The 16,178-nt window shown below is 37.0% G+C and overlaps 1 protein-coding gene and 1 non-coding gene across 2 annotated transcripts in view; one reads left to right on the top strand and one right to left on the bottom strand.

The window, feature by feature from the left end:
• The window catches only part of RAD21L1 (RAD21 cohesin complex component like 1), a 34,218-nt gene extending 18,505 nt beyond the window's left edge, over positions 1-15,713 (top strand). The window contains exons 7-10 of the mRNA XM_043884900.1: positions 3,372-3,496; positions 6,782-6,877; positions 9,430-9,507; positions 15,179-15,713. Coding sequence (XP_043740835.1) covers positions 3,372-3,496; positions 6,782-6,877; positions 9,430-9,507; positions 15,179-15,367 — 488 coding nt within the window. The 3' untranslated portion in view covers positions 15,368-15,713. The remainder of the gene's footprint in view (positions 1-3,371; positions 3,497-6,781; positions 6,878-9,429; positions 9,508-15,178) is intronic.
• LOC122682377 lies at positions 9,019-9,125 on the bottom strand. The gene has a single exon (XR_006337379.1). It is a non-coding gene; the product is annotated as a U6 spliceosomal RNA (small nuclear RNA).
• Positions 15,714-16,178: the final 465 nt, after the last annotated feature.

The following is a 16,178-nucleotide window of genomic DNA, read 5'->3' as shown; positions in this document are numbered from 1 at the left end:
TTCTTAAAAAATAAAAAAATGACTAGCCCCATTTTGATTTTTCACTTTTGTGTGTTGCATTTGCTTTCTAATACAGTAGTATAAATTTAAAATGAAAGAGATGGGCAATAAAAATTTAGTTATGTATGATCCTTTATGGGTCAAATAATCATTAACAGAATACAGTTTTTAGCAGACATATTGTCAAATTTATGTCAGTCATTTATTGTGGTTCCTACCACTGTTTTTACTTCTGCCATGACTGTAGCCTAGCCTTAGATGTCACAGGTGCAAAAGTGGGTGATTAATATTTGACCCACCTGGACACTGTGGGTCCCAGACTATATAATCTCTGAACCTCTTCAACGCTATTAAACACATGATTCTAAAAATTCATTTGTGGCTCCAGTTAGCAATATAAATCTACAGTTAATCTTTCACTTTAATTCTCATATAGTCTTCTAGTTTGCAACATAATCATTATTTTTTTAATAAATCCTTTTATGGCAATGTTGATGAGTAGAACCAGATAATCCAGAGTGTGTATGTTCACCTGAAAATGAAAAAATGGATGAAACTACAGTATCAAAAGAAGAGGAAGAATTTACCCTTGACCCAATTGATGCTTCAGGTCAGAATCATTCATGTTTTTATTTTAGCTTTGAGGCACTACTATCTTATTTACCCTGAGATATTTTGATAATTCTTAAAATGTTGTAGGAGGTAGTCAATCTAGTAATAACATTTATAATACAATAAGGGAAGAATGTGAAGAAAGTTTGAGATGATAATTTTATTATATCCAGTCCTGATCAAACCATCTATCCAGTTTGGGAAACTGGAAAATTTAAACCTGAGTTCAGTTCTAGTAGTTATCAAGCCATTTATTCTGAGCACAGAAATGAAGATGACATAGTTCCTCTTTTAAAAAGCTTAAAATTTGATTGGGAAGATAAACATGCAAATGAATGTTTGAATATTTAAAATAAGACAGAGTGAAAGGATCCAAATAGAGGCACTGGATATGAATCGAACATATCCCTAGATCTTTAAAGCATATCCTAGTTTTAAGTATTATCTTTGATATGAATTTCAGTTTATAAATTCAGGCATGCAAAGAATAAAGCATTTAACTTTTTCTTTACAGAATTCAATTCTGAGCCCCTATTCCACTTGGTTGGCAAGAAATTCAATCTGCATAGCTCCCCTATCTGCCCTGAGCCATGTAGTATCAGGTTTGAAGGAGGGGTACAGTAGGTAGAAGGGAACCTCTGGTCATCAGCCATACCACCTGGTGATACCCAGTGTCCCAGCCTGCATAGTCTCTGTGGTCATCACGCAGCCAGCCTCTTTGGAATCTTGTCATATTCCTAGGATTTTACTGAGACACATCAGCAAGCAGGTTCCTTCTGGCTCCATCTGATCTCAGAATTCCACCCTGTCCAAGAAATCTAACCATCCCCCAACTGTTGCATCTTTACTAAGGAAAAGCTTGACTTCTACTTTTTACCTGGCAAAATTAGTTAAAGGAGCAAATCCCATGACCCTAGCTATCTACTTGGAATTTACATATGAATTTCAGTGGGAAAGGGGAAAATGCACTGGACAGATACAAATTAATGTTTCAAAAATTTATCCTGAAAAATAAAGAAATCAATATTTAATCTATCAGTAATTTTTTAAAAAGTTATCCTGTTAGTTATTTTAAGGAATTTCAAAACTGAGTGACTTCCCTCTCAATGTACTCCCTGCTCCACAGTTTTCAGTTCTCCACTTAGTAGGTCAACTGCCTCCCAAGCAGTTTACAAAATGTGTTAACCCTTGGTTGCTGAGACACAGTAGCTGTGCAAAAACCTTAAAAGGATAATTTTCAGTAGAAAGAAGGGGATTTTTCTTAAGGCAACTCTGTAGGGTGTATTGTGTTAGACATTTCTTAGATATGCAGTGCCTAGAATATCATTTTACAGAGGTGTACAACCTATCACATTTGTACATATTTCTTATATTTAGATATTGCTGAAAAAAGAAAAGGTAAAAACAGGAAATTGCTCATAGATCCAGTCAAGGAGATCAGTAGCAAAATTATGCATAGACAGCTTACTTCCTTTACGGACACACTCATGGTTTTGGAACTTGCACCTCCTACCCAAAGACTGATGATGTGGAAGCAAAAGGGAGGAGCAGATACACTTCTGTCAACTGCTGCCCAGGATTTGACTCATGCTAAACTGAAAATGGTAACAGTTTCCATACTTTGACATGGGTGAAATGTTTGGTGATAAATAAATACATATTTGTATTCATATATGCAACAGAATTTAAACCCGTGAAAAAATACCCCCTTACTTTTGAATTAATTTGCTCGATGCCTGTACATGAATTATAGTTTTTACTTTTTAGCATATGTGCTTGTATTTTGTTGAATTGCTTTACTTGTACATAAAATGAGAAAAAGTGTATATTTTTACAGTTGTTTACAAAATGCTTTGTGTCCTCTGGCTTTAAACTTGGAAGAAAATTGATACAGAAGGAGTCAGTAAGGGAAGAAATGAGAAGCGAAAATATAGTAGGTGAGACATACTAATTCTGTTGGTGTTGAGGGAATGTTGTAGAAACAAAAATTTGATTTTACATTTCAAAATAAAGATGGGATCTAATTCCATATTCCCAAATGTAAATGCTCTTAGAAGAATACTTAAAAGAAGTTGTCAAATCAGCATTGCATTTTTCTATGTGCAAATTAACTTTTGTCCAACAAACCACCTTAAAAAGATGAAGTATGTATACTTTGTGGGCTATTCTTAATCTCACTCTTTCCCACCTCTCCTACCCTCAAAGCTAGTACTCATAAGCCTTTGATAAAGAAATATTTTATATCTAGAAGGATAACATATCACTTTAAGACAACTAACCTGAGAAATCACTTGATAAGAATAGCATTTAAACAATATTGTTAACCTGAGACATAGATATTTCTATCCCCCAGAAAAGACATGAGATATTAATAATTATTATTGTGACTACTATAAAGGAATAATAAAACCAACTTATTATTGTGGTGAGTGAACTCCTGCTTCCTGAAGGCATTAAAATCTGCTGAACAATATACCAAGATGGGCTTGAGCTATCCATGTTGTCTTGAGAGTTGAATGTGTGGGAGCGAGTGTGGAGGAGATAGTTGGTGGAACATGCAGTAGAGGTGATAAAGAGGCAAATGAGGGGAAAGGTAAAATAAATATGTGAGACTTGGGGTGCTATAAGAAAACTTGTGCATCCTTAAATTCGTGGATTCTAAGTTGTCTGTCAAAACTTTTCTTTCGTAAAAACCATATTCCAGTTTTAAGTTTGAAAGATACTTTGGTGCAATCTTTTTTACTTCCTTAACAATTCAGAGACCTCCATGATGGAAGAGCCAAATTCCCTGCAAGAGTTAAGTCAACCTAAAACTTGGAAGGAAGTGACTGATGGATCAAAATGTAGTTCTCATGAGGATACCAATAAAAACATTAACTCTGATGTAAGTTAATCAAAGAGAATCATAAAAATATTATCTTCCTGACATTCATAGTGAAAGAAAATTGAGACTCTGGTTTATCTTCTTACATTTATAGTTTATATTTCATCTTATGTTACTCTATATCTTCTTTAGTATGCAGCAGTACTGCAGGGTAATACATAATTTCCATCCAAAACAGTTTTTCTAGAAGTTTACGATATTATAGTAAATCACAATATAAGTAGTTTCATGCTGAAATAGTATTTTGCATGGTGCACTGAATAAATTATTATACCTGAACCTGGTCATATGCTGAGGCTTCACATTCAATATATCAAGGAATCCTTAAAAACTCTAGACAATACACCTATTAAAAAGAAATATGCCCATGTTTTCCTTCTATTCATAAATTCACCCTTCCTACCTCTATGAATAATATGTGTTAGAGCCACCAATTACCGCGGTCTTGAATCTGAAGTGAAAATGAAAGTCGCTCAGTCGTGTCCGACTCTTTGCATCCGCATGGACTATATGTCCATGGAATCCTCGAGGTCAGAATACTAGAGTGGGTAGCCATTCCCTTCTCCAGGGGATCTTCCCAACTCAGGGATCGAACCCAGATCTCCCACATTGCAGGCAGATTCTTTACCAGCTGAGCCATCAGGGAAGCCTAAGAAGACTGGAATGGATAGTCTATCCCTTCTCCACCGGATCTTCCTGACCCAAGAATCGAACCGGGGTCTCTTGCATTGCAGGCGGATTCTTAACCAGCTGAGCTACCAGGGAAGCCCAGCCTTGAATCTGAAAGAATATCTAAGGATCCATTACCAATAAAATTATTTTTAATTTCTATTTGAAAAACATATTTATTAAAAATATAGTTGGAAACAATGTGCTTTCCAATATTTTCCCAATGTTACTTTCAGTTCAGTTCAGTCACTCAGTCATGTCCAACTCTTTCTGACCCCACGGACTGCAGCACGCCAGGTTTCCCTGTCCATCGCCAACTCCCAGAGTTTGCTCAAACTCATGTCCATTGAGTCGGTGATGCCGTCCAACCATCTCCTCCTCCGTCATCCCCTTCTGCTCCTGCCCTCAATCTTTCCCAGCACCAGGGTCTTTTCCAATGAGTCATCTCTTCACATGAGGTGGCCAAAGTACTGGAGTTTCAGCTTCAGCATCAGTCCTTCCAATGAATATTCAGGATTGATTTCCTTTAGGATTGACTGTTGGATCTCCTTGCAGTCCAAGGGACCCTCAAGAGTTTTTCCAACACCACAGCTCAAAAGCATCAGTTCTTCAGTGCTCAGCTTTCTTTATAATCCAACTCTCACATCTATACATGACTACTGGAAAAACCATAGCGTTAACTAAACAGACCTTTGTTGGCAAAGTAATGTCTCTGCTTGTTAATATGCTGTCTAGGTTGATCATAGCTTTTCTTCCAAGGAGCAAGCATCTTTTAATTTCATGGCTGAATCACCATCTGCAGTGATTTTGGAACCCAAGAAAATAAAGTCTCTTACTGTTTCCATTGTTTCCCCATCTATTTGCCATGAAGTGATAGGACCGGATGTCATGATCTTCGTTTTTTTAATGTTGAGTTTTAAGCAAGCTTTTTCACTCTCCTCTTTCACTTTCATCAACAGACTTTTTAGTTTATCTTTGTTTTCTGCCATAAGGGTGGCGTCACCTGCGTATGTGAGATTATTGATATTTCTCCCAGCAATCTTGATTCCTGTTTGTGCTTCATCCAGCCCAGCATTTCGCATGATGCATAGAAGTTAAATAAGCAGGGTGACAATATACAGCCTTGACGTACACATTTCCTAGTTTGGAACCAGTCTGTTGTTCCATGTCCAGTTCTAACTGTTGCTTCTTGACCTGCATACAGATTTTTCAGGAGGCAGGTGAGATGGTCTGGTATTCCCATCTCTTGAAGAATTTTCCACAGTTTGTTGTGATCTACACAGTCAAAGGCTTTGGCGTAGTCCATAAAGCAGATTTTTTCTGATATCTTCTGGCTTTTTCTATGATCCAACAGATGTTGGCAATTTGATCTCTGGTTGCTCTGCCTTTTCTAAATCCAGTTTGAACATCTGGAAGTTCACGGTTCATATACTGTTGAAGCCTGGCTTGGAGAATTTTGAGCACTACTTTGCTAGCGTGTGAGATGAGTGCAGTTGTGCAGTAGTTTGAACATTCTTTCTTTCTTTACCTGAATTTATGCTTTAGCCTTCAATTCCTTTCTTATTCTACTTTCAGAAATGGTGAACAGATAAGAAATATAGTCAGGAATGGGATCACAGTTAACTTGAATACACAGAAAAATGTTGATTCTGATTAATCATTTTCAAATCTTTCAAAAATTCAAACAATTTTTCTGTAAATTAACTGCATAATAGAAACTGTCTAAAATGTGGAATATTCACAGAAATTAAAAAGGAAAACATGATAGGGCTCCGCAAACATGTATATTAAAGAATCAAATGCACCCCGTTATACTCATGCTACTGAACTGAACTGGACTGATACTCATGCAAAATTTTTAAAGCTAAAGTGAAAAGTCAAGTAAACTATATTGTAGGAAGCTTCTAACTTAATCACAATCATAGATGACAGCTGGGGAATGAAGCTTGGAGACAGGTTGAAGATGAAAAGGGGGCCAACAGCTTCTATAGCAATGAGGAAGGAGCAGTGGGGAATGGAGAATTTCTCTTCTTCTTCCACTTCCCTTCCAGCGGACACAGTTTTTCTTCCCTCTTACCATTGGCAGCTCCAGCAGCAGTGACAGGAATCCTGTCATAGCCCTAGGAAGGGATATTAATAGTGCTTCTCCCATTCTCATTCCCTCTGCTTACAGTTCTTCCTCTGCCACCTGGTTCTGGCATGAAAATAAAGGTAGGGGACTAGGGCAAGGACAGACTGCTTCAGAAGAAATGGTCTCAGATGCACAGCAGCAGAGACTTTTGATAGGAGGTTTGTGGTAGTGACAGAAATAGAAGAAAAAAGATATTGGAAGAACAAGAATATAAGATATAATATAGGATATAGGAATAGGATATAGGAGGAAAAAAGCAAGGAGGGCAGAACATGCAAGTTCTTCATGTGTGGGAGGCATAAAGAAAACAGGAATATTTAAGTCTGGGATATTTCAGAAATGATATTTTGAGAATGCAGATAGTATTTTAAATTAGTTTTAGAAATGAGCATCCATGTGATTAAATCATTTAACAAAATGAGATTGTTCCTGTGATGACTACTACTACTGTGATGACTTACCTATATTTCCCGAATTTGCTTTAGCAGGATATTGTTGAAATGGTGTCTTCAGCTGCTGAGGAATCATCTTCAACAAATGCCATCTTGGCACAGGAAATTGAAAATTGTCCAATGGAATTGGTAAATAGATGTATAGTCTTGAGAATGTTCTTTAAAACTTTGTTCCTAAATAGTTAACACCTTATTTACCCCAAAATTATTTTTAGCTGTCATGTTACTTTCTAAAATTGCAGTTTAAATTTGTGATCTTAACAAAGATGTGTATGATTAGCTTGACAGAGCATATGTAGAGTTGCTTTGATCTTTTATTCTTTCTTTGATTTATTTTAAAATTTTAAGTAATGTTTTTAAAGGTAAGAGATTTTTATGCTTATCAAATATAGTCCTGGTTAAAATGTTGAGAGTCATTTTTTTAAGTTATTCTTAAAACATCTCTAAAGAAACAGAGCTGTATCAGGGGTATGCCTTAAGACATTCGAAATTTCATTTTTCAAATGAAAAAAATGTTCTGACTTCCAGAGATCAGAAAAAGGGAATGGTCTTTACTGACCATTTCCCATTCCTGACTGTATTTCTTATCTGTTCTCCATTTGTGGAAATAGAATAAGAATGGAATTGAAGATTAAAGCATAAACTTCGGGTAAAGGAATAAAAGGTTCAAAGGGGATGGTCTGCACAGAGGACCACAAGTCAATAGCAAAGCCCAAGCTAATATCTGACTCACCTGACTCCACAGAGATTACTGTCTCCTTTCTATAATCCCTGTCCCACAGTGCTGAAGGCATTTTTAAGATTGTAATAAATTTTGACAGAAAGTTTCTTGGTAAATAATATTGAAGCACCTACTAATGCCTAATGTTAGTTTGTTTTCAGATAAATTATAATGGGTTCCAAGTCTATTAAATTGGATTTTTTTCATATGACTGAATTCTCTGGATAATCTAGGACAGAATAAATACCTGAAATTTTTACCTGAAACATCCAAACAGCTGAACCAGAAGACAGCTGAGTTACTTTCACCTTTCTCTTTGCTTCTAGACACAGGATATTTTCACATTTGGTCAAGAAAACCATAGCATAGCACAAGTTCAACTGTTTTAATAATCAACTAGGCTTTCCACACAATGGACTCAGCTGTAGAATATCCAGATAGATCAAGTAGACAGGCTTCAGCAAAGTGTACAGACGACTTTTTCTGAGGCTTTTCCTGGTTAGTTTAGTTGTGCAATATAAATGAAGCTGCAGTCTCATCGGTCTTTAACAAGGAGTTGGGCCATTACTTTTCACATTTGAAAAGTAGCTTTTGTGTATTTAACAATAAAATAAAACATTAGTAATGGGGTGAACTAATTTATCCCAGAATCAACCAGTAATGAATAAACTTAAATTTTACCTAGAAGAATTTAGAAAACTCTTCAGAATAATATTGACCATATTTTCAGATCAGTCTCTTTGAAATGTAATAAAAGATGCTGTATAGGCAGAACCAGAAAGCCAGTGCAGCTGGCAGGACTGGGGACTTGGCAGTCCCTTTAGCCTTAGATGATTTAAAATATCATATAGGATATTCTGAAGCTTTCTGAAGTCATCTTGGAGTCGATGAAATTGAAAGCACTGTTAGGAAGTGTCTGGGCTCCAGAGGTATACATGAAAGCTTGACAAACAGTGGAGCTGTGATAAGGGTAACACAGTAGCTGTTAGGTTGCATGATAACAGAGATAACAGGAAAAATTATAAAGTATTAATAGGTCAAATCTGTGCCACTTGCCCATGCCCACCCCCCGCCCCAGACCCTTTGTAGGCATGCTTTTTTATCAGACTTATCAGCACCTGTCCTATGCTCAGTTCTGTTCTCAGTTTATAAGTTGTTAGTTGGTAAGGAAACTTAGAGTGAGTTCCTGTGAAGGGATTTGAAGTCTACAGTTTTTAAATATTACAGTCTTTCTGCAAGTGACTAAAAACTGAAAATAAGATTGAAAAGTTGTATCTATTCACATAACATGAAAGGCAGTGTGTTGATCTTTTTTGGACAAGGCACCCTTGAAATTTGAAAGGTTCCTAACCCAATTGGACACAACTCACTAAACATCAGTTATTGTTAGAACCTTTATATCACCAGATAAATTCAAATAAACATCTTTACAGTGCAGTTCTTCTCTAGCTTTATGTTTACTCCTGTCATCTGAGTTCAGATTGACCAGAGCTGAGACAGTCCTAGCCAAAAGTGGTCATCTTTACTTTTTTTTTTTTTTTCTGTTTTCAAAAATATGGAACGCTTCACGAATTTGCGTGTCATCCTTGCGCAGGGGCCACGCTAATCTTCTCTGTATCGTTCCAATTTTAGTATATGTGCTGCCGAAGCGAGCACTCATCTTTACTTTTAAAAGTAAGGGCACAATGCCTGGGATGCATCACCAATACAGATGCAGAATCTCCTACTCTGGAGCCCCTTGTCAGAAGATAGCCTGGGAGCATAGATATCAGGCTATAAAAACTGAGCTATATCTGTTTGTTAGTCTTATTCTCTCGACTGCAGATGATAACCTCCTTATTTGGCAGGACCCCGTGTTAACGGTTGTGTGTCTTGTATTTCTTTCTACACTATGGTTGGCAGATAGTAAACATTCAGTAACTTTTGATTAAGGGAAATATTTTATCAATTATTCAAACAGGAATCATGGGGGAATGAACAAAGCATTGAAGCAGAAAGATGGAATTCAAGAATACTTAAGATGTTACATAGTTTGCAGGTAAGACTTCGTAGGGTTTATCAACACTGTTTTTAGTTTTAAAATAAATAAATAGTTGAGTTAAATCCTCTAGATATTAATAAAAATGAAACCATTTTCACTGTGTTCTTGTTGAGGCCAAATTACTCTATAGTGAAATTTTTTATAAGCTGTATCAGTCAGTTCAGTTCAGTTCAGTTGCTCAGTCGTGTCCAACTCTTTGTGACCCCATGAATCACAGCAGACCAGGCCTCCCTGTCCATCACCAACTCCCAGAGTCTACCCAAACCCACGTCCATCGAGTCAGTGATGCCATCCAGCCATCTCATCCTCTGTCGTCCCCTTCTCCTTTTCTGCCCCCAATCCTTCCCAGCATTAGGGTCTTTTCTGATGAGTCATCTCTTCGCATCAGGTAACCAAAGTATTGGAGTTTCAGCTTCAACATCAGTCTTTCCAATGAACACCCAGGACTGATCTCCTTTAGGATGGACTGGTTGGATCTTCTTGCAGTCCAAGGGACTCTCAAGAGTCTTCTCCAACACCACAGTTCAAAAGCATCAATTCTTTGGCACTCAGCTTTGTTTATAGCCCAACTCTCACATCCATACATGACCACTGGAAAAACCATAGCCTTGACTAGACAGACCTTTGTTGGCAAAGTAATGTCTCTGCTTTTAAATATGCTATCTAGGTTGGTCATAACTTTCCTTCCAAGGAGTAAGCGTCTTTTAATTTCATGGCTGCAATCAACATCTGCAGTGATTGTGGAGCCCAAAAAAATGAAGTCTGACACTGTTTCCACTGTTTCCCCACCTATTTGCCATGACGTGATGGGACCAGATGCCATGATCTTAATTTTCTGAATGTTGAGCTTTAAGCCAACTTTTTCACTCTCCTCTTTCACTTTCCTCAAGAGGCTCTTTAGTTCTTCTTCACTTTGTGCCATAAGGGTGGAGTCATCTGCATATCTGAGGTTATTGATATTTCTCCTGGCAATCTTGATTCCAGCTTGTGCTTCCTCCAGCCCAGCATTTCTCATGATGTACTCTGCATATAAGTCAAATAAGCAGAATGACAATATACAGCCTTGATGTACTCCTTTTCCTATTTGGAACCAGTCTGTTGTTCCATGTCCAGTTCTAACTGTTGCTTCCTGACCTGCATACAGATTTCTCAGGAAGCAGGTCAGGTGCTCTGATATTCCCACCTTTTGAAGAATTTTCCAGTTTATTGTGATCCACACAGTCAAAGGCTTTGGCATAGCCAGTAAAGCAGAAGTAGATGTTTTTCTGGAACTCTCTTGCTTTTTCGATGATCCAACAGATGTTGTCAGTGTGATCTCTGGTTCCTCTGCCTTTTCTAAATCCAGCTTAAACATCTGGAAATTCACGGTTCATGTACTATTGAAGCCTGGCTTGGAGAATTTTGAGCAGTACTTTGGAGCATGTGAAATGAGTGCAATTGCGTGGTAGTTTAAGCATTCTTTGGCATTGCCTTTCTTTGGGATTGGAATGAAAACTGACCCTTTCCAGTTCTGTGGCCACTGCTAAGTTTTCCAATTTTGCTGGCATATTGAGTGCAGCACTTTCACAACATCATCTTTTAGGATTTGAAATAGCTCAACTTGTCTATGGCCATACCACCCTGAACACGCCAGATCTCGTCTGAAATAGCTCAACTGGAATTCCATCACCTCCACTGGCTTTGTTCTTAGTGATGCTTCCTAAGACCCACTTAACTTTGCATTCCAGGATATCTGGCTCTAAGTGAGTGATCACACCATCATGATTATCTGGGTCAGGAAGATCTTTTTTGTATAGCTCTTCTGTGTATTCTTGCCACCTCTTCTTAATATCTTCTGCTTCTGTTAGGTCCATACCATTTCTGTCCTTTATTGAGCCCATCTTTGCATGAAGTGTTCCCTTGGTATCTCTAATTTTCTTGAAGAGATCTCTAGTCTTTCCCATTCTATTGTTTTCCTCTATTTCTTTGCATTGATTACTGAGGAAGCTTTCTTATCTCTCCTTGCTGTTCTTTGGAACTCTGCATTCAAATGGGTGTATCTTTCCTTTTCTCCTTTGCCTTTTGCTTCTGTTCTTTTCACAGCTCTTTGTAAGGCCTCCTCAGACAACCATTTTGCCTTTTTGCATTTCTTTTTCTTGGGGACGGTCTTGATTCCTAACCCCTATACAATGTCATGAACCTCCATCCATAGTTCTTCTTTATTGCTCTCTAGAAGATTTCTTCAGCTTTATCCTCATCTTTATAATTTTTTTGTTTTCCAGGAGTTTTTTTCTCGGTTTTTAATTATTAATTATTTTATTTTTAAATTATTTTATTTTATAGCATATGAACAGCTACCCACTCCAGTATTCTGGCTTGGAGAATTCCATGGACTGTATAGTCCATGGGGTCACAAAGAGTCGGACACTACTGAGTGACTCTCACAATCTATTTATTTATATTTAATAGTTTTATTGAAGTATGATTAACATAACAATAAACCACACCTATTTAAAAATATACAGTTAGATAAATTTTGATGTATGTGTGTACCAATGGAAACTCACCACAGTCAAGATAGTGAACATATCTATAATCTCCAGAAGTTTCCTTGTGTCTCTTGATAATCCCTTGTTTCACCTTCCCCACTGGTCCCCCTCCCCCAGACCCCAGCAACCACTGATCTGTTTTCTCTCAATAGCATCCTAATCATTTTTTGTGGATGGTATCTTCTCTTAATTTTCAGAGGTTATAGCTTTCTTCTACTGCCCACATTGTCTGTTTCCTTAGTGATTCTCTTAGATATTAGAAATTTTATCCAAGTGTTTAATAGATCTTTGGTTTTTGTTTAAGAATGAGACAACAAAAAGCTGATTGGAGGTTATATAAGCATGAGTGGGGCTTATAGCCTTGTTGTCTTCATAGCACGATAATTTTGGGTGTCCCCACCCCTGCCAATACATACGCACACAGATGTCATGATCTATAGAATTTTTTTCCTTGGAATGGTCTATTTTTGCATGGTCAGATCTACTGTCTAGAAGATATAAGCATGACGTCCATGGTTGAGGAACCAAAAGGGTGTAAGGGAAAAGCTGGCAGTCTCACTGTTTAGACATTAGAATTTCTCTTAATCCCCCAGTTTGTAATACTTCTCCTCCACTATCCACAGTGCCTCATATCCCAAGTCTAAAACCTCATGGTTGGTATCTCCAGAAAGACAACTAATGGTCTCCTGGCTCTGTGAGGTGGTGGAGTAAACCTGAGGGTCTAGTTGTTTCCAAGTAGCCTTTTAAGGAATTCTCATGTTTTTAACTTCACACTTCATTTCTAGCTTATGACATACTGCTGCCTATAATCACTGAGTTTTTCCTAGGTTTTGTTTCATTTAGGGGTTTTGTTTCTGTTTTATTCAAATGTGTTTGTTGGGATGGTTTCCCACTCATCTTGATTTTGGATTCTTTGGTGCTACTTCTGTCTGAAGCAGCATCCTTCAGGAAGCCTTGATTTTATTCCTGTAGGGTGGCAAGAACAAGGAGCAGCCAACACACAAAACTACTAGTGTTTGTGCACGGCTAGAGCCAGTGGTGATTTTATAGTATCCTGGGCATTTCACATCCATAGAGTAGGAATTGGGGCTCTGGATCAAGTGCTTCTTCCCGTGTTTCCTCTTCTCCTCTTTCGGAGAAGGATGAAGGAGATCCTTTGCAAGAGGCATGTTCTCATGGAAAGGTTTTCACTGGTGGAAATGCTTTTTTCCCACAGTTTTCATGTTTTATTGTACTTACACTCAAATTTCACCATTAAATACTGAGCATAAGTAAATGCTGGCCTTATGTCCAGATTTTTGAAATGTAAAGATAAATAGATGACTGGCTTTAACAATGTGATATAATAGACACTGTAAAATATATTAAACAATTAGAGAAGCTAGAGGGAAAGTAAAGTTCTGTCTATATACATTTACACATTTAGTGGCACAAATAAACTCTATAGGGAGAGGAAGACAGATGTGAAGCTTTGAGTTGCAGTTGGAGGAAAAACCCATTTGGGACTGAACTGAGAGGTCCTTGGTTGCTGACAGAATCTCCCCTGACTTCAGACTTTAGACAAACTAGTGAGTTTTTTGATTGGCATACAAAAACCACTGAAATGTGTAAAATCCCTATTAGTCATGAGAAATGGAAGGAACAAGATTGATTAAGGAATTGGCATATGCCAATTTGGGTCATAGGGTCTAGCCAGTCAGAAGTAAGCAGGGCTGGCTAGAGGCTGAAAATCCATTGGATATTGCAGTTCACTAATCTCAGTCTAGAGGTTACTACATTCCTCAAAAATTCTTGTTCTCCAAGTAAGTTCCTAAAATGCTTTCCATAAGCAGGGTTTAGGTTCTGTATCTGTATCTTTTGCTGGCTATCCTCTCTACTGGCATTTAGGTTTCAGCTTTCTCTAAGTCTGATAAGTCTTCCACTTTGTATTTCTCTTCTTCCTTTATTTCTTTACCTTCATTTTAGAGGAGCTCCTGGAGGAAACAGAATAATCCTCTCAGGGTGTTTTTCAAAAGGATTCTTGAAATTTACAAGGCTGTTCCTGCTCTCTCCCTGGGGAAAACCAACCAATCCACATCTTGTCTCCTTCAAAGAGAGGGAATAAATGAAGGCTTGGCATGCCATCTCAAAGGTTGCTGACACTGTGCTACTCCTTTGGTTGAGATTAAAGTATGATAAAATATGTAACTTGTCAATTTGTTAAAAGTTAGTGTTGGTTGCTCACTTGTGTCTGACTTTTTGTGACCCCATGAACTGTAGCCCACTAGACTCCTCTCTCCATTAAATTCTCCAGGCAAGAATACTGGAGTGGGTAGAGTCATTCCATTCTCCCAGGGATCTTCCCAAGCCAGGGACTGAACCTGTGTCTCATGCATTATAGGCAGATTCTTTATCATCTGAGCCACCAGTTAAATGTTATGGACTGGCAAAAAAAAAAAAAAAAACCCTTTTATATGGTCTTTTAAAAAAAAAAAAAAAGCTTCACAGCTACCAAATTAGTACAATTGTCACAGGGATACTGGTCAGTATTAACCATAGTCTTTCTAACTAAAACACAATACTCCTACTCTAGAAATCTGATTCCAAGTGCAGTCTAATTAAATATTTTATTGTACCTCAGTTTTTCAAGTGAACCAATGTAGTGAACCAATGTCTTTTTAATCTGTGCAAAGAAACTGGGAGATGTTTATTTAGTCATATTCCCCTGCCATTACATTTACCACTAGAGTTGTTTAGTTAACCCCACACTGCAGTACCTATAAAATAAACCTGATGGGCTGATAATCGTTATTTTTGAAGATTCCCAAGGTCCTGTGGACTTTTTTCTGCCTGCAAGTCTCAATTAATTGCACTTTCCGCATGAGTCATTTATGTTAACATCAATAGACCTAACATCTGTATAACACATTAGAAATTTGTGTAACACTTTAGAGTTCTTTTGCGTGTATTTTCTCAATGAACCAAGCTGTGCTCAATGACCTATGTTTTTCTTATGTTCTAATGAATCATTTGCATTTCTCCATTTAAGAATTTCAGTCACTTATCAAAAATACCAATATTTGTTGTTCATTATACATCCACAGCCTGCTTTGTTTCTAATGATCTTATTTCCCTTTCCTCTTTTATAATTGTTTTCCCAGGAATCCAACAAGATGGGAATGCAGTACTTTAGTCTGATGAAGCTCTGCAGAAATAGTGACCGAAAACAAACTGCTGCCAAATTTTATAGCTTTCTTGTCCTAAAAAAACAGCAGGCTATTGAGCTGAGCCAGAGTGCTCCCTATGCAGATATTATAGCTACAGTGGGACCAATGTTCCATAAAATGTGAAGGAAATCCAGAACATGCAGATTTATGTCATCATTGGAATTTCTGTATAGATTGTTCAGTTTAATGCAAAAGCCGTCTGGAAGCAGCTGAAGGTCTGATCCGTTTCGTAGATAGGTTGAGTTCATATTTCATAGATAGATAGGTTGAGCTCATATTTCCTCTTTGTAAGTTCAGAGTAATCATAGACATAATTAAAAACCTATATGCTTCCAGATATAATTGTAGCTAAGTAATATTTTTAACTTAGTTGACTTGAATGCATATCATTTACCATTTCCTTGACTTGAATGTTGCATTTAGGATACAGTTTAAAAATACTTTGTGTCTTCAAGGATTTTTATAAAGTGGATTATTTACTTAAATTTTCTAATTTAATAATTATTAATTATTAATAAATATTAGTAATTAATAATTAACACTTTCTTATTTCACCACAGATAATAATTTATTTGATTATAATGCATATCACTCTTGATTTGATATAATGCCCTGGCTTTTAATCTAATATCTTAATCGAAGAGTTATAAAATTTTTCTTAGTCTCAAATTATCTGAGTCTAATATAATATGGCTTTAGTCTAATTATAGGTCATGCAACCTGTTTATTTACTATTAATGATTATTATGGCTATCATTTATGTATCAGCAAAACTAACATTAGAAAAAATTAATGGATGTTTATTCAGCATGTTGTTTTCAGCTATAATTCATGTAAATGTAACTAAAATAAATGTTCTTTATATGGTGTATACTGAGCATTTTTGACATTAAAACCAAAGCTTCTTTTTTCCTAGTTGAAGTTTGAGTTAAGA

This window comes from Cervus elaphus, chromosome 23 (assembly GCF_910594005.1).
Source record: "Cervus elaphus chromosome 23, mCerEla1.1, whole genome shotgun sequence".
Lineage (NCBI taxonomy): Eukaryota > Metazoa > Chordata > Mammalia > Artiodactyla > Cervidae > Cervus > Cervus elaphus.
The sequence above is the reverse complement of the archived record's forward strand: the minus strand, read 5'-3'. Positions and strand labels throughout refer to the sequence as shown.